Source organism: Alligator sinensis, unplaced genomic scaffold, assembly GCF_000455745.1.
Source record: "Alligator sinensis unplaced genomic scaffold, ASM45574v1 scaffold441_1, whole genome shotgun sequence".
Taxonomy (NCBI): domain Eukaryota; kingdom Metazoa; phylum Chordata; order Crocodylia; family Alligatoridae; genus Alligator; species Alligator sinensis.
In genome coordinates, this window is record NW_005842313.1 from 463,519 (window position 1) to 481,344 (window position 17,826).

The 17,826-nt window shown below is 43.9% G+C and overlaps 2 protein-coding genes across 7 annotated transcripts in view; one reads left to right on the forward strand and one right to left on the reverse strand.

The window, feature by feature from the left end:
• TP53I11 (tumor protein p53 inducible protein 11) overlaps positions 1 to 6,059 on the forward strand; it is a 51,765-nt gene extending 45,706 nt beyond the window's left edge. For all 5 annotated transcript variants that reach the window (XM_025209861.1, XM_006028428.3, XM_006028427.3 and 2 more), the window contains one exon: positions 1,667 to 6,059. In XM_025209861.1, the coding sequence (XP_025065646.1) occupies positions 1,667 to 1,800 (134 nt within the window). In that variant the 3' untranslated portion in view covers positions 1,801 to 6,059. The remainder of the gene's footprint in view (positions 1 to 1,666) is intronic.
• A 149-nt stretch (positions 6,060 to 6,208) lies between these two features.
• TSPAN18 (tetraspanin 18) overlaps positions 6,209 to 17,826 on the reverse strand; it is a 210,367-nt gene continuing 198,749 nt past the window's right edge. For both annotated transcript variants that reach the window (XM_025209860.1, XM_006028425.3), the window contains 3 exons: positions 16,162 to 16,341; positions 11,919 to 12,002; positions 6,209 to 10,360 (listed from right to left, as the gene is read on the reverse strand). In XM_025209860.1, the coding sequence (XP_025065645.1) occupies positions 10,313 to 10,360; positions 11,919 to 12,002; positions 16,162 to 16,341 (312 nt within the window). In that variant the 3' untranslated portion in view covers positions 6,209 to 10,312. The remainder of the gene's footprint in view (positions 10,361 to 11,918; positions 12,003 to 16,161; positions 16,342 to 17,826) is intronic.

Genomic DNA, 17,826 nt, shown 5'->3' on the forward strand with positions numbered 1-17,826 from the left:
AAGGGATGGGGTCTGGCAGGGGGTCTCCTTCCTCCTCCTCCAGCCTTCCCTCTCCTGCCCCCTACTTACCAGCTCTGAGTCCAGCTCCATGCTGCAGCGACTGGGGACTGCCTAAATCATCAAAGCTCTCCGAATCTTTTCTAAATCGATTCAGAGATTCGAATTGATTCGGACCTTTTTATTGGTCCCGATTCAATTCAGATTTGGAGATTTGGCCACCAGATTGGTCTGAATCTCCTCCTAATTGAATCACCACCCAAAGCTTCGCACAGCCCTATTGGAAAAGTGTTATATCTCCTCACTTGCATTTTCCCTTTGAAGGAGGGAAAATGGGGTAAGAGGATGGGCACTAATGACAGTAATGTTGCATGCACTGATGAGGCATTCAGCAAAGGAAGGTTCCTGGTCTCATTTATGGTAAGCAATGTGTAGGAAAATCACTGAATTTGCTAGATTTATACTAGTGCAATTAAAAGCAGAATTAGGTCTTGGTGTTCTGAATGGATATAACTAATACAGCAAGGGAACTCAAGAGGTGCAGGGCAGTAGAGAAAGAAAAGCCGCCTGTTTATTTTGACTGAGACATCTGTAGAGTGACTGACAATAGGGCTAAATGCAGACAGTCAAAAAGCCCAAGGCTGAATTGGTTCAATCTTCACAGATTAGTTTAAACTGCATATATTGGAATGATAAGCAACTGAACAGACATTCACTATTGATCCTGGAAATGCAGCCACATGCTTGCAGTGGTGCAGACCAGAAGCAGTGGGCCTGCTAGAGCACTCCTTACTGTTTGGCTGGAGCAGACAGTTTGAGCTAAGACTAGCCCACCCACCCTGGAGGCGGGGGCTGGCAGAGGAGGTGCAAAGCATCCTGGGATGCTGGCGGACTGTGAGTTGACTTGAATCTGGGGGGTATCTGGGACAAAGTCAATAAACTGATTTAACCTAAATCCATTGGCAGCACGTAGTGGGTGCACATTCACATGGACCCCCTGAGCATGGCAGGGCACCCCCTGTGAAAAGGCACCACCGACACTGCTGGCTGTGCCTGAGGGTAGTACACACTCTTCAAACTGCTGTTTCAGACTTGGTCAGAAGCTAAGGCTCAATGTGTCCCATTCCCCACCCTCCTTTTTCTCACCAAATTAACACTTCAATTGTGGGTGATGAGACTCCTAAGGAGCCTTGGGTAAGCAGAACACTGACCCCAGGTGCTCACTTAGTGAGGGCACAAGAAGGGCATTGCTGTTGCTGCCATCCCAGATTCCACAACTGCCACAGCTGGCCCAATCCCTGCCTCCACCACTGCTCAGGTCACAGACCCTGGCTGTTACACATCTGGGGTTGAGCCTGTGGCTGTGAAATTGCAGAGGACGTGGGAACCTGCCCAGCCCTCACCTGTAGCTTACTCTACTGTTGAGTGTGGCCTCAACAACATTTTGGTTCTGTGATGTAGTCCTGATTTCCTAAGGCCTCAGGGAGCAGCAGTTGTTAGAAGCAGAATGTGGTGCTGCTGGGCAGAAAATGTGAGACTGTTTGGTTTTCAAGATGGGGAAGTCTCTTTGAGAACAGGGGGCATGTGTAGAACAGCAAAGGATTATACAAATGTCCTTAATTAATTATTGTATTTCAACCTGTGCCTTGTCTCCCTCCTTCTCCTTCAGTTACCACCATCACCCTGGTCGAGAGCAGCCGAATATCCACAGGTGCCATGCTCCTCCTTGTCAGCCTGGCTATCTTCGTCCTCATCAGCATTTACTATTATTACCAAGTTGGACGCCGGCCCAAGAAAGTTTAATTCCCAGGGCTTCCTGGGCTGGGAGTGGCAGGGGTCTGTGTCGGTAATTCTGCATAATTTTCTGGTAGTCCCTTTTGTTCGAAAGCAACTTCCTTCTCTTTCCACTTACCGGCATGAATCGGTCTGTAAACCCAGTGCTGGTGCCATTACTAGACAAGGTGAAGGGAAGGATCTGAGACACGCAGGCCCCTCAATTCCTGTCTGGAGAAGGCAAGTGAATAGGTTGAGGGAGGCTAACAAGGTGTAAAGGCTAGGCTGGCTCAGGGAAAGGGGCTGGTTTTACTGAAGAAACTGGCCATTAGGAATCACCGCTCCAAATCCTTTGAACAAAGCACAAAATAGAAATAGCACATTGAAACCAAATCCCAAAGGAGAGAAGGACCCGAGGAAGCCAGCAAAGGACTCATCTCATCCCTGTCAATCCTGGGCCCCTTAACTGGGGCCATCACTCATATTCCCCTTTTGAGTGAGCATATTTCAGGTAATCTAGAACCAACCCAGGCCAGTGTCTTGGGGTGGCACTAATTGGATAGCTCTTTCTGTGGCTGGGTAATTTTTCTTTTTTCCCTAAGGAAATACTACATGGTATATTTAACCTGGCAACAGGTGTTATGGAAATGCAAGCAGGAGACACCTGATTAGACACAGAGAAACAAGAGGAAGACTCAGTCATATTCCCTCTTTTATCACAGACCATCTGCAGTTCTATTAAAACTCAGAGCCATGCTACCTCCAAACCTAAAGCCAAAGGGATCTCTACAGAAGAATATGGAGCAAAAGGGTATTGCTGTTGTGGTAAAAGAAAAATAATACTTGAGTGTACTGGGCAAGAAATGTGAGATGGAGGCTGAAGAGCTCCAAACAGGCCTTATAGCCTGAAATTTCTCTGAGCTGGTTCTGATGAGAAAATTCTCCCCCCCACTAAAATGTCCAGCTTCTACAGCTCTATTAGCAATAGTGAGCATTGTAGTCTGTCCCATACCATTTTAAACACTGTCTTCTGACCAAGATGCAACAGGTTTGAGCTTGCTGGTGGAGCTGCACCTTTGTTACCAAAAAGGGGGAGGGAGCAGAGGAAAGCCTAGCATAGATACAGCTTAGACTGGATAAATCATTAGAGTACTTGTAGCAGGGAACAGTCTTGGTCTAGCATGCTGAAGGACCAGCTAAGCTAGGTCTCCTGCATCCCTAACACATGGGTATCAAGTTTCTGTTGATATCTTTAAGAGGAAGGACCAAATTCTGAGGCACTCGGCTTCCAGGGTCCTATTCGACTGGGCTAAAGAGTGGCAAAGAAGGGGAGATCTTGCCTTTTCCAGATAGACCAGACATAAAAGGACCTCAGTGCCCATTCCCTCCCTTCTCCTTCCAAGGCCTATCAAGACCTGCCCTGGTTCCACAGCACTGGCTCTTCTACTTTTTCTAGTGACCATCCCAATGAAGAAACTACTCCTCCACACATGCCTATACTTCTCATAGTACCATGCTTCTCCTTCTCTACCAGACTGAATCAAGGAAGATTGTATATATGAAATGGACTTCCTATTTATGCACCAACATGAAGAGCTGTTGCAATAGACTAGTCTACGAATGGAAAAAGAATTGACCAACCTAGGAACTCCTATTTGCTGGGACCTAGAACAGAGTTGTAAACAAGAAAGTTAAGACTGCTGCCACTGCCATGGTTGCTAATGTTGCTAACACTAAGGGAATTTTTTTGTGTGTGCATAAATCAGAAAAAAAATGCCGTGGTACAGTTAACAGGGACATCTAGTGCACAATTGTGGTACAGCTTCCGTACAGCGTAGTATCTCCCAAAGACTATTTCTGTTACTTGCTTTTAGTATTTACAAGCATCTGCATGAACTTGGGACACCATGTACGTTGCACTTCCTGGCCATACAAAGTTTGTGCATCAAGTAGAAATGCTAAAAATATTTGAGTTGGTGATATATGTGATGATTAAAAACCTGTAGAGAATGATAGAATCTGGAGGCAGAGTCTAGTTGGAGGTAGAAGTCTGAAGAATCGCAACCTACTTGCCAAGGCTTCTTTCAAGTGCTGCCCTCCAGCCTGCACAGGGGAAGCTACTGAATAGCTAAAATTCCATGTTGTCCTCAGATGCTCATGCCCAACACTGAACTTGTAACTCAGAAGCATCTGGCTTGTTGGGGTAATTTTATTTTAGCCTAGTGAGCAGGTGATAGGAGAGCAGCTTTCTTACTTTGGGGACAGGGAAAACCAAAGTGCTGCCCACAGAGTTCTGCAGATCAGGCCAGGCTGGATGGCACTGCTCTACTCAAGATGGAGTATTGCATGCATTGACCAATGGTCATTCTTTCACACCTGTCACTAAATTTGGGCAGTTGCAGCCTGCACAACTGCATGTTCATTAAGTGGAACATATTGGCTGTAGCTGTTGACAGGGCCTTTGGAAAAGCAAATGTTGGAGATTCCCCATCTTTGGAGGGAGAGCGGTATAGAAGGTTAGACATGGGGAAAGAAATACTGGCAGTATGAGAAAGGTAGGTAAAGCTGACCACAGCAATAGAGAGAATGTGGTAGAAAATGGGGACTGTGTGGGTGAGCAAGAGGAAATATCTTCTCACTGTCTCTCAGGGCTGATGTAGGATTAATTCAGCTAAAACGGCATCATCTGATTGGGAAGTATCATTTCATTACTCAGAAATCACCATCAGGTAGGCCATGGATGAGCTTCTGTTGCAGTGGTGAAGCATCCTGTATGCTCTGCTGGCCATTGAACAGTCTAAATCTAGTTTTAGTTTCTGAAGGCACTGAGCTCATCAGACACCCCAAGTCCCTCTCTGCTTCCTGCACAGTGCAGGTTTCTCTTTGCTGAATTTTCAACTATGTTCAACTCTGTGGATAGTACGAGCTTTAGATCTATTCTCTTGTGTGCTTGCTGCCCCCTCCAAATGCTCAGTGACCTGGACAGAACGCAGGAGTACAGACTGCAGCTCATCGGGGGGGTGGGGGTGATTTGGTGCTAGTCAGGATGAAGTCCTGCTCCCTAACAAAGGTAAAGGACATGGGATGGTGAATCAGGTGTGTGTCTAAGCCCCATTACATTAAAATGCTTTTATTTTAAGCTTGGTTTCTAAATTCTGACTTGACATGCTGTTATTGTCATATACTCTAGTGCTGTCATCATCACCCTTAGGGAGAGCATGAGCGAGAGGACATACAAACACGCAAGCCTGTGTGATTCTACTAAATGGGAAGGAGTTCATGCAATCCTCTCTGCCTGGCAGTCATGACATATTAGCTGAAAGAGAGCCTCCAACACTATGTCTAAGTGACCCTAGAAGTGGCTGTGAGATGAATTTTTAGCAGCTGATGGATGGCCTCCATGGCTGATTTCCTGTGGCTGTTGCCAGAAAGCTGACAAGCCTTGCTGGTTGCCTCCTTGGCTTTGGCTAAAATGGGGAATTAGGAGATTGTGTAACAGAATTAAATGCTTTGGCAAGAATAAGTCCAGTTCTAGCCACAGCTGGGATGATGTGTGCCCTTTGCTCCACCCACTCTAATGACAAGTTGGGGTTGGCATGGCAATTTTTTGCTGAGAAATTGTGTTTGCTCACATATGCCTGGCACAGGTTGTGCCCGGGGGAACAATAGATAACAACTAAGAGGTACTGTAGACTGGTAGCCAAGCAAAGAGTTTGGAGTTGAAAGCACCTAGACTTTAGTCCCAACTCTACTACTGATGACCTCAGACAAGGCATTTTTCCTTCATGGGCATGTTTTCCCATCTGTAAAATCAGGAGTGTGGGCCCAGTTCACCTCCTTGGGAAAGGATGAGAAGTAAAGGAGGTACATGGAATAACAGACTCTTTGTACAGCCCTGTACATTGCTGAGAGGAGTATTGTTTTCTGAAGGCTTGTGTACTGCAACAGAGATGGGCCTAGATTTATGTGGCTGGTTTCTGCAGCTGCCCCTGCAGTGGGCAGAAACAAAACCTGTCTTTGTACAATCCCAGAATTAGTTACCCTCACCCTCAGTGAAGTCCAGCAGATTTGAGCAGTTGGTATAAAGGAGAAAGGGTATCTATTTCCAGTACCTGTGTCTTAGCCCGTCAGCTTTTTCTGCCTGTTAGGTGTGTTGGCTTCCGTTTATACCTCATCCTAGCTGCTGTAACTGAGTTTATTCCTCCTCTGGTGAGAAAGTGACTGTACGTAAGCTAAAATGAACCACCACCTAAATAAGTGAAAATTAAAAACGTGCCACTTCACTGTCACAATATCTTTATTTCTTTTATTTATTTTTTTAAGAAATGCACACAGAAACTGTGCAGAATGCTTCAGGCTCGTGTTCTGGTTTATATTACAAAAATCCTTCAAATATAAAAAAGCATTACAATAGGGAATACAGGATAAATTAGCTCCACTATCTAATAAAAGGAACATTTACAATTTTTAAAATAGATTTCAATGTTATTACACACGCAGCCCATTTTTCCAGGCACTCACAACAGTAATTTGAGAGTTAAATAACAGACAGGGGATTGTCGACTTACAGAAACAAACTGCCCTCTACAATTACACGAAAGGTGTGTTGGATGCGGTTTGGGTTCTACAATGTGGGGACCAGCACTTGGATGACTCCCCATTAGGTCACCTTATGCAGCACTGTCCAGCGAGCAGTGGTTTTTAACTTGGTGCTCTGGCCCCCAAAAGAATGCTGCAGAAACGTGGGGAAAAATGGACATACAAAAAGGTTTGTTTCTCCTGCCTAGTGTTCCAAAATGAGCAAAACACATTGGTTATTATGCAGCATGAGACCAGAGGTCAGCAGCATCACCTCACTGTGGTAAAAAAAAAACAAAAAACAAAACCACTTTTGTGCTGCCAAGTAACAAAGGATTTTCAATTCTGGGGCCTCCCATTCATTCCAATTCTGCAGAGGACATTTCCCCATATTCCCATTTGGCTCCATATTCCCTGGAATGATTGTAACCTGCACTGGGGGCTTGCATGTCTCCTAGCAGCTATTTCCATTTCTTTATTGGAGTGGGTTGCTTCCTGGCTTCTCAGCTATGTCCAAAATGACACTTTCTGGTCCTTAAAAGGAGGGTGTGAAGATCTCAGCAAGAAGGGGAGAATGAGAGAATAGAGGAGACCAGTAAGCAACAATAGCTCCAAGAAGCCAAAAGTGGACCAAAGGAGAAGAATAAGAAGGGACAATCAGGATGTATGGTTGAAATCAGAAAGAAACATTCTTGCCTCAGAAAAAAAATGGGAGGTCCAAGAAGAGATGAGAGAGCTGAGGGAATAAAATAGATGGAGGAGTGGGAACAGACATGATAAAATAAAGGAAAATGGAAAGGGAGGAAATTTGAAAGTGAAACTTTGGAAAGGAACAAAGAATGAGGAAAACGAGAAGGAGGTAAGCCTGGAAAGACAACATTTTGTGCTGCTCCCGTATTTATTCCTTTGGCTCTCACAGGTTCTCCTCAGCTCGCAGTCTGAGGAAGGAGCATTGCAGGACATCTTGTGAGTTGGAAGCTTATTCTATGCCCTTATGGGAGACCTGGTCTTCTTTGCATTCAATTATGTGGGCCTGTGTTAGCCAGGACCTTCCTTGCCCCCCGCTAAACTGCAAGTTCTGATTTTAACAGATTGTTCTCAATAAAGAGCAAGACATTAAGAGGGGTGAACGGAAAAGGAAAGAGGCCAGGTGCCAGTTTGATATTGGTTACTTTTCCTCATTAACAACTCTTATTTTACTGGGTTTTCTTCCCCAATGCCAATCATGTCCCCAATGGAGAGTAAGGTTGGAGTGTTTTTCTACTGTAATGATTCAGGAAATATGGGAGAAGCAAGGGTGTTTTTTGATTGTATCTTTTACTGGACCAACAGTATAGCTGGGAGAGATATTAACTACACAGTTGCTCCAATAAAAAATATCACTACCCCCCCACCTTGCTTTCCACCAGAGAGCAACAGTCACTTGGTGCAGTGGACAGCTTTCCCTCCCCCCACCATTTTTCTGCCCTGTACCAAGAGAGGCACATTTAGATGGCTTCTCCTACCCTTGTGGTTTATTCCCATTACAAAGATCAGTTTCCTATGCCCCTCAACAGGCCACGGCTGGCTGATGACTCAGGATAGTCTAGCATAGGAGTTTTCTTTACGTGCAGCAGATTTTTGGCACTTTAGGTACAAATTACAGACTTCCAAAGAGAGGCAGGCACTGTCTCTGCCTCGTAGAGCTGTTTTCCTTCATAGTATAGCTGGGCAGAATTTCATGCACCATTAAAAACAGTTCCTGTGGAGAGACCATCTAGGAACCCATTTGAGGGAACTTTAACACAGCATCTAAGACTCCTCAGTGGTGAACAGACCTTATCATATCTTCATCATTTCCTCACTGCTGACTTCATTTGTGAGTGGTGTCTGGCTTTTTTCATGACTGTGCCCTTCTTTCTGGAGTGAATAGATTCATATCCCTTCATTCAGTGAAAGATTTCCATAGTCATCAGCAAAGCTATTTGTGAGGTTGTGATGTTCTTTCCTCATCCATCAGCAACCTATTTCTTGGTGCATTTTAGGTCAGGGTTCTTGGTCTAGCAGTGCTCAGGCCTGATAATCTTTTAATGGGTTTCCTTTGTCCTGATGTAATTGCTCAAGTGTGAGAACAGAACCCGTGCTATAGAATAGACCCACTTCTATCACTCTAAATACTGTCTGGCTTGGAGCTTCATTTCTGTTCTTTGTACCCTAGGATCCAGGTCCTTTGCCAAGAGTGTTTGTTAAATGACTAAATGCACGAGATAATGTAAATGTGAAAGTAATATTTCAAGAAGGTACCCAACCTCTGGCAACCAAAACTGAGGGCACTCCATCAATCTGAAGCCCATGAGTAGAATTAGCCTAGCCAGAGCCAGAAGTAGTTTAGCTGCTAAGTAGCATGGTGCTAAGGGCAGGCTAATCAGTTGTATCAGGAGGCAGAGCTTATTAGTCAACATGGAGCAGTCTGCCATCTTAGCACAAGAGGCAAGGGTTTTTTGGAGGGTGGGGAGGTGCTTTTTCGAGTTTATTCTTTTGTTATTTTACTGGACCAACTGTATAATTGGGAAAGATGTTGAACAAACTTTCAGGAAAGGCCTAAAGAAGGGTATTTTGTTCCTGAAAGCTTGCCCAAAATCTCTGCCAACTATATAGTTTGTCCAATAAAAGATATCACAAAAAAAATCCTGTCCTGTCATTATGGATGGAAGTTAAATTCACTGTATATGCTTTGTTAAAATGCAATGCCAACCATATTTACAAAGTCAGGACAAAAATTGCATTTCAGGGATACCAAACACAGGCAGCAAAGTTCAGGACTCCTGATCACTCTTCTTGGTCCTATGGGAAAAGCTGTGAGGCAATTTTCAGAGCAGAAATGAAGCCACAAGGCTTACAGTGACAAACAGAGTGGGAGACAACTGCAAGTAGTCCACTTTGCTACCAGCACCATGTCTGGGAATTCCTCACATGGCTGGAAGACACTGGGACTCAATGCAGATAAGCACTACAAAATACAAACTATTCTTCAATGTATGAGAAGCAGCAAGGATTCTGAGGAGAAACAATATTCCTGCTCTCCTGAGGGTGGCAGTGTAAGCTTTCCTTGTGCAGACTAATTAGTAATCATTTTTAAAGAGGAGAGGAGATAAAACTGGGAACTGCTCACACTTCTCTCATTAAATGCTGAACAGACAACCAACATGACAGAGAAACAAGGAAAGATATGAACCAAACTTCTGACTACATCTCAGCCCACTCAGATCCACATGGGCTCGTCTGCCTTTCCAACCAAGTACTCTCCTCCCTCATGGTGGGAACTCCAGGGGAAGACATGTCCCAGGCCCAGCAGTCCAAGGCGGCCCGCTTCTTCTGGAGGTGTTAAGAGAAATGGGCTGGCTCTCCTCTAGTAAACACACACTTCCATTTCCTGATTGGTGAATTTCAGTCCAAATTTGAAATCAGCAACTAAGAAACTGCCACAGTTTTCTGGTACTAAAAACCCTTTTTACCTGCTTGTCCGAAACCTTCCTGACCTTTACACCCATGTGATTTTGGCTAACCTGCTCCTGTGTGTGTTGAATCTAGCCACTGTGTTGCACTTGGCTATTCTCTTTCTTTACTACATAAATGATACAGGTATGAACACCAGGCATTTTTCTGCACTGAGGGGGCACCATGTTATTTCCCTTCCCAACCTCCCTGCAGCGTTCTTCAGTCCCTAGTGCAATCAGTTGTGCTTTGCTCCTGAACAACAGCAGTGCAGGCTGCCCTGGGAGAAGGTTGGTCTCTGTAGTGTAATGCACAGCACCTCAAAGTTCCAGCCCCTGAAGTACAATCCTTTTGGTCATTCATATATTACACAACCCTTTTTCCCCCAATATTGTTAAAAAAAATAGAGTTTTTTTTCTTTTTTCCTCCTCCTCCTTTTTTCTTTTCCCCCAAGCCCATGGGATCATCACAGTTGTTCATGGGACACCTCCTACTGGATCCCTCGAAACAGACACATTGCAAAAATCATGGCAAAGAGCTGGGAAGGGGTGAGAAAGATGGGAGAAACAAAACATGACTGTCAGAAGCATCCTGTACAACAATGAAAAAGCCCCCACTTAATCCCAAGTATGGTTCTGCATTGCCTCCCACCTGGTATTTAACACAGATTGAACCAGTAGCACAAAGATGGTCAGAGAAAGCAGTAGGAAAGTTTGGGAGAGGACAGGGAGCCCCTCTCTGGTTTTAGCAGAGAAGGAAAAGCTCTACCTCCTCACACTCTTCATTGCTTTAGATCCTATCCCACACACTGGGCACGTCTACACATTCATTAATGTGCCGTAGTTACTGCGCATTCATTTTAGCACTTGCATAATCAAATACTAAATCAATGCGCAGTAACTGGCACTACTGCACATTAGTGCCGGCAAATGCCTTTTTAGTGATGGTACTGCACACTAGCCTAATACTACTGTACAGCAGTGTATTAGCACTATTTTTGATGTGACACACTACTGTGCAGTAGTATTAGGCTACTGTGCATTTTGTGTCTTGTGTAGCCATGTCCACTATCAGCCAAATAAATCCAGGTAAAGAACCCAACAGAGGTTGGCTATAGCAGCAACCTGAGTTCATTTCCAAATCACTTAAAGGTGTCCTGGCAGGCCCTGCTCCCCCTGTGCCACCCCTCCCATTCCCTGCTTTCATTAGTGCAGTGGAGCTCACATGCCCTTGCTGGTCTGCTTTGCTCAGCAGGAGAGAAAGCCCAGCCTCACTCCATGAGATGCTCCCCTAAAAATCCAAGAGCACCACCCACTCATAATGTTAGTGTGTGAGAAGCTGCGTGCCAGAACCCCTGTAACAGCATGACAAAGTGGTATCACTCCCAAGTAGGTGAGATTTTTCTGATGGAAACTGGGATCTGCTAGAGCCAGTAATAAACTATACAAGGGAAACTGACTGAGATGCTCTCAGGCCCTCATTTCAGACTCTAAATACATGTACCTAAAAGGGCATAGTTTGAATATATTACTCAAGTTGTGATTGTAATTCGCTTCTGGAATCATACTTTTGTATAGAAGCCTCCTCATTGCTCCACTCCTATGGGCTGGGACACACATGTGCTAGGTCTTGTCTTCAAAGAGACCAGAGGCAGTCTGGGGCAAGGACCATGCCTTGCATGTTTTTGTACAGGATCTACATAACATGGGTGCTACACATGCCTGCTTGGGGACTTCTGGATGTTACTATGATACAACAGCAACCACATTGGCATGATTTATCTACGGTTGTCTCAGCCTTTGGAGAGGTGTTAGAGATTTCTTAAAACCTCTGCTTATGCATGAAACAGTCTCACACATCTGTAATTCTGCACCATGCCTAACACCAGAGGGCAGTGCAGGTTTGTAACCCAAGTTTACTTCTTTGCTCTGAGCAAACATGCAGCCTTCACTTACTAGTCAACTTGAACTACAAGTGAATAATTTTCCTGCTACATCTTGATAGGACTGGGTCTCTTTGAAAGGAGAATGTTTAGCTCTGTTGCTAGCTTGTGCCTACAGATATTGCATTTTTTATCACACTAACAGCTACGGTACCTCAATGGCCAGCACTCCAATGGCAAGAGCTCCTGCAAGGTACACGTAGGTCTCAAAGGAGATCAAGATCACAGTGTAACAGCCCTATGAAGGAATAAACCATGGTGAAAAAACAGACAAACAACAGCTTTTGCTTTTCTCTAGACATTTACTTAGAGTCCCTCTTGATTCTTTAGTTCTTCAACCCAAAAGCTAGGTATGTGATACCCAGTCCACTACAAAGCAGGTGACAGTGACACGTTAGTTGATGCCTTGATGGAGGACAGCCTCCTGGGATATTCAGGTTTAGTGCACCACGTATAAAACCAACAGGTAGGGATAACATAGTCATGACCCATCACTAATCAGTCCAAGCCTCACAGCAGGCAGACAGGAAAGGCAGGGGAAATAGATGGAAAAATGGACAAAATTAGGCAGTACAGGTTAGTGGTGCAGCTATTAATTAGGCTGTTTTGGTTGAAGGGTTTATGTATTTATAACCACAGAGCAGGGGTTAGAACAGAAGACTGAGTCATTACTTCTGTGTTGTATTCCAGGCTTAGCCAATAATTCACTTTGCAACCTAGGACAAGTCACTTCCATTCTCTGTTCTTTACTTCTCCATCTGTAAAGTGGATCAAATCAAATATACACCTCCCCGGGGGCTGAAGACTTAATTAATGCTTGCTAGCAGCAGCCTTAGCACCCTTAGATAAATGGGATCACTAAACTGCAAAACAGATATTACCATCATCCTCCTTAAAGTCATTTAGGATTATCAACATTAATTATTAGTCACATTATTAATAACCTGGGAACTCCCTGAAAAGTCCCTGTACAGAGAACAGTGATTTGAACTCTTTTGGGAATCACCAGCTTATCCAAATCTGAGTTGTCCTAGTGCTAAAATTCTTCAGCCTAATGGCAAATTTTTGCAAATGGATTATATGAAAAGAAACAGAGTCTGTTCAGTATGTAAGTACATGTCTCCTACTGAGTATTTCCCAGGGGTGTAGCAGAGGGAGAGAAAGAAAGCAGCTTAGGCACGTATATTGTAATCCCAGTCCTCCCAAATGTGCACAGACACACATCTCCTCCCTTTGCACCCCTAAAACTTGGGTTTTAATCATCTAGTTCTTTTCATTTAGCAAAGGAAAAAATATGTGGCCCTTTACTGAACATGACAACGATTCTGATATTAAACAAGCACCCCAAAATAACAAGAATATTATAATAATAACAACATCTGGGAGTCATCCGGAGTTGACGTGCCCTTTGGCTAAGGAGTAGGGGACAGACAACATCATTTCAATCAACAAATAACTCTCGGTGGTGTTCACTGAAGGGACCAGCATATTATCCCTACTAAAGATGGAAAGGAAAGGTTGCTATTATTCTCTCGCCAAAATATTCTCTATTCTCAAGGCCCTTATGCTATAGCAACCTTGCTTCCACCTGCTGTTTCTTTTCCCAGAATCTTCAGTGGTGCTTCATACATTGTCCACAAAAACAGTTCTGCAATCTTCAGGTTGAACCCCCTACCAAGCAGCAGCACAAGACACTGCCAGGGAACCACTGACCCACTCCCTCCTACTGGTCTTTGGATGGTGTTCTATAAACAGCAGATGTTTATTGGTATAGAGTCAAAGGACACATCCCCACGAGCACACACGTGAAGGGGCATGCTTTTCTCATGGGACAATTAGCATCAACACATATTTATGCAACATTGCTATTTCTCCCTGGGCATGCCCCTGTACACGTGTTCTGGCGCACGACAAAGTGACCAAAGTGAGGCAGAGGAGGCTAGGGCCAGCACCTTTACCTGGCATCCTAGGGGCCTCCCAGGGCAGCAGCAGCACTGAGCTGGCTGCTTGGAGTCTGGCCAGCATCCAGAATGTGGCTCTGGATGACCAGTCTCAGTTTCTGGTGGCACACTGCTGCCGCATGCGCCAATTTGCTATTTTTAGCAGCAGGTTTTTTTGACACCGGGATCTCCCAGTGTCAAAGAAACCCTGCTGTGCTGTAAATTAACAGCACGGCGAATGGGTACACATGCACTGTGTGCAGTTTGCAGTACCTCAAATGGCTTTGACATGCTGCAAACTGCATGTGCGCGCTTGTGGGGATGCACCCAAATGGTGCACCTCAAAAAATTAGAAATAACTTATCAGCAACAGCTGTGCATTTGTAACGATTCTATCAGCAGCACAAGTGCTTGTATAGATGGTGCTTAAGCATTTTTACCATTGTACTGTATATCTTCACTCTGGGTTGTACTAATACTCACACTAGTAAACTGGTGGCAGCTGGGCCATTGGGGAAGTGACTGAGTTACTGATGCTGGCTTTTTGTGCAGACAAACAGACCAGGAGAAAGTCTGCTCTTGCTTGATTTCCAGTTTTGCAGAACCAAGAGATGAAACCTTTGATATTTATTAAACAAAACTCCAATTTCAGTCCTACTGAGAGTCTGTCCTAGCTGCCTCTGACCTGTCTTTGGTGCATGCAGTCACACCAGGCTAAGCATGGAAGCCAGTATCAACTATGGCAGCTCTAGGTAGCTTTGCTCTCCAAGATCTTGACTTTGGTTCAAGACTATCTGAGAGCAATCAACATTCAACAAGCTTTCCACTCTCTTTAAAGAAACACCAGAATGAGCTATTCCTTAATTTTTTTTTCTAGTACTGTTTTTCCAGTCATCCTGCTGCAGTAACACCAAGAGCAATAAAGATCTAGTTTTCCATAGGACTGAGAAAGGAACTCATGCACCTGATATGCCATGGTGATGCCCCTTAAACAGAAAGGCAACAGTGGGAAAAAAGACAATTTTATTGTCATCATTTGCCCTGTTTTTCAGTTTGTTGCCTCTGTCTCATTCTCTCTCTGCCTCCTTTTCCTGTGTGTGCCAATTAGACCTGGCAGAAGCAGTACTGCAGCGTCTGCTATGATCTCTCACCCAAAGCACCCCTGCCAATATTTTCCGGCCCTCAGGCTAGGGAACAGCTTACACACAGTTTCTAAACTCATCATCTTTCTTTCACAATCTGCTGTCAAGTACTGGAAATGGAACTATTGCTGCGCACAAAGGGGAGATGAGAAGTCAGTGTACAGACAGTGTATACAGTATAGCGGTCTTACAAATAGTGGATGAAAATAATAAAGAGCAAACCACAGAACAATGTGTTAATGGAAGTATCTGGGCTTTGGGTAAGTAAAGGGAGAACAATACTGCTAGGGGAAGTGTGTAGATTCACCTAACGAAAAAGGCTAGTTCAGCACATAGTCAAAATAGAAGGTGATAATGTCTCAAATGTCCTTGTTAAAGCTTAATGCTGGTAAAAAAAGTGGTGGACTGAGTCATAGTGACTGAAATGCTCTGCTTATCCCTAGAGCCAAGGAAGTAAGGGCAGAGCAATGTGGACAAAGGCCCTGCTCTTGCATGCTTCCCTAGTATCACTCCGTATGGCTAATTCTTTCCTTGAATGAACCATCACTTTCAGTGAGAAGAGACCCATTCAGTCGCTCCCTTCTCTGTTAAGCAAGCCAACAAGTGACAGTAAGGGGTAATTGTAGATGTGTGGTTTTTTGTACCGTTGATACTGAGTAACTGGGAACACTCTGGCGCCTAGAAAAAAAAGTAATTTCATCCTGGGGCCATTTAGCAGCCACTGGATAGTAATGGAGTTCTATCACTACTGACCAAAGTTGGCATATGTCTAACTTCCTAGTGCCTTGTTGCCACCTGTGCAAAAGGAGCAATTCCTGATTCTTCACTATGCTTAAGAGTAGAAATTTAAGATTTATATTGAAACAAATAACTGTACAAGTAATTCTACTTTGCATTTCATTAATCTTCTCATTCTGTACAATAAAAACTGCAGGAACAATGATAGCAGATGAAAAAAAGTCAGAGAGAGAAGGAACAGGAATAGGGTTCTTGGCTGCTTCAAGGTGAGGAAATGCACCAATAAATGTGTCATTTTTTACCCTAAGAGTATGCATCCATTACATCCCGGGACATGTACTATTGATATCACACCTCTATGCTCCTGTCGTGAGTTTGAAGCCCACAGAATGGAGGAACACAATTAAAATAAGGCACAGACTGTACACTCACAGCATATACTTGGTTTAGACACTTGCTATCTGCATCATGGCCATGATGGCAGAGATAGATGAGAACTGTCACTTCCAATCATGCTCCGCCTCATGTAGCAGAGTCATGGGGAAGCTCCTTTGAGCCACAAGATTAACTCCCTTACCTGTCGGTTCTGGTACATTTCCAATCCTTGGAGGCAGTCTTCCTTCTTAATGAATGGTCCATCCCGGGTCTGGAGTGCTCGCTGGCAACATGCTTCTGGTACGGCATCACCTGAATGTAGGTGCTGGAAATGAGAAGCCATTTGAAAATCTTCTGGCCCATTCACTCCGCAACAGCCAAACTAGGAAGCATTGCATGGAAAAGAGAAACAAATTGGTTACATGCTGAGAGGAGACATCACCAGTATCTTTATTTACATATTTACTTATTCATAGGATTTATAAGCCATCTTTCCCAACAAAAGCTCAAGGTGGCTTTCAGAAGAGAACAAAATAATTTATAAAACAAGTGAGCAAGAGAACAAAGCAGGAGAAACAAAATAACCTAGAAATGCCAATAGAATAGACCGTTAAAATATCCTGTCCAGAGACCCCCTCCCGAACAATATGTCAAATCAGCGTTGACTGCTACACCCTGACCCAAGCAGAAAGATCTTAAACTCTAGAGCATTTCCAGAAGATGTGAAAGCTCAGGCAGGCTTCAAGGGGGAGGAAATTCTAGACCCAAGGAGTGACTACTGAGAATAACCTCCCACATGTTTTTGACAGCAAACTTAGTGCATTGATAATACTTGTAGGAGGCAGTTCTTGGGTGACTTTAGGGACTACGATGGGGCAAAAGGGAAAAGATGGTCCTTTAGGTACATAGGACCCAGGCCACTGAGGCCTTCAAACTCATGATTTTGTGGGAGGAGGGAATCTAGTAGTGGTAGAGAAAGGCAATGCCACTGCCAAGAAACCAACCAAGGAAGTAGGCTGTGTTTGTATATTTTATTTCAAAGTGGATTACAAAAGTATTGTTATCCCCATTTTATAGATAGGGACACTGAGGCACAGAAATATCTAATGGAATCTTTTTAACTGACTTCTATGCATTTTGGATCATAACCCAACTGCCCTGATCAAGATCACACCCTAAATCTACAGAAAATTTAGACCCTTTATTTCTCACCCTCCATATGGTTGATGCCCAGGATGTTCTATTTCCCATGTCAACTCTTATGCACTAGATGGTTCACTGAAGGTCACCTACAAGCACTCAAGTGATGCTCTTATTCAGTCATCAAAAATTTTAAATATTTCATGCATAAAATGAAAACTTCTTTACTCAGTTCCTGAATCGGCAATAGAGGCAAGACTTTTTTTAAACTGTAAAACTGGATTGGCAACTATGGAAAATGATGACCTGTATTTATCCACAGAATATGCATAGCATGCCCTGCACTACAGTAGAGTTTCCAAAGCATACCGCCTTTCCTTCCTGCTCCTGGAGAAGAGCATGAGAAGAAAATTCAGACTTGACAGCACAATCAATCTTTGACCTCCTTCTTTAGGATTATAATAATGAAGTAAATTATGTGAGTGAATATTTTTGCACTAAACTCTTACCCCTCAACCAATCTCACAGAGACCATGAAAAAGCCAGTGGGTAGAAAGAACTTTTGATCACTGATGACCTACCAAGGATTTGAAACAGTATTCTTGGGAGCAATAATGAAGGCTCTCACCATCAAGCTAACTAACTGACTCTGATGATATGTTCTTTTGGGACCACTGGCAACTCAAATAATGCATCACTTTCAGCAAGGTGCGTGCTGCCAGCAGGA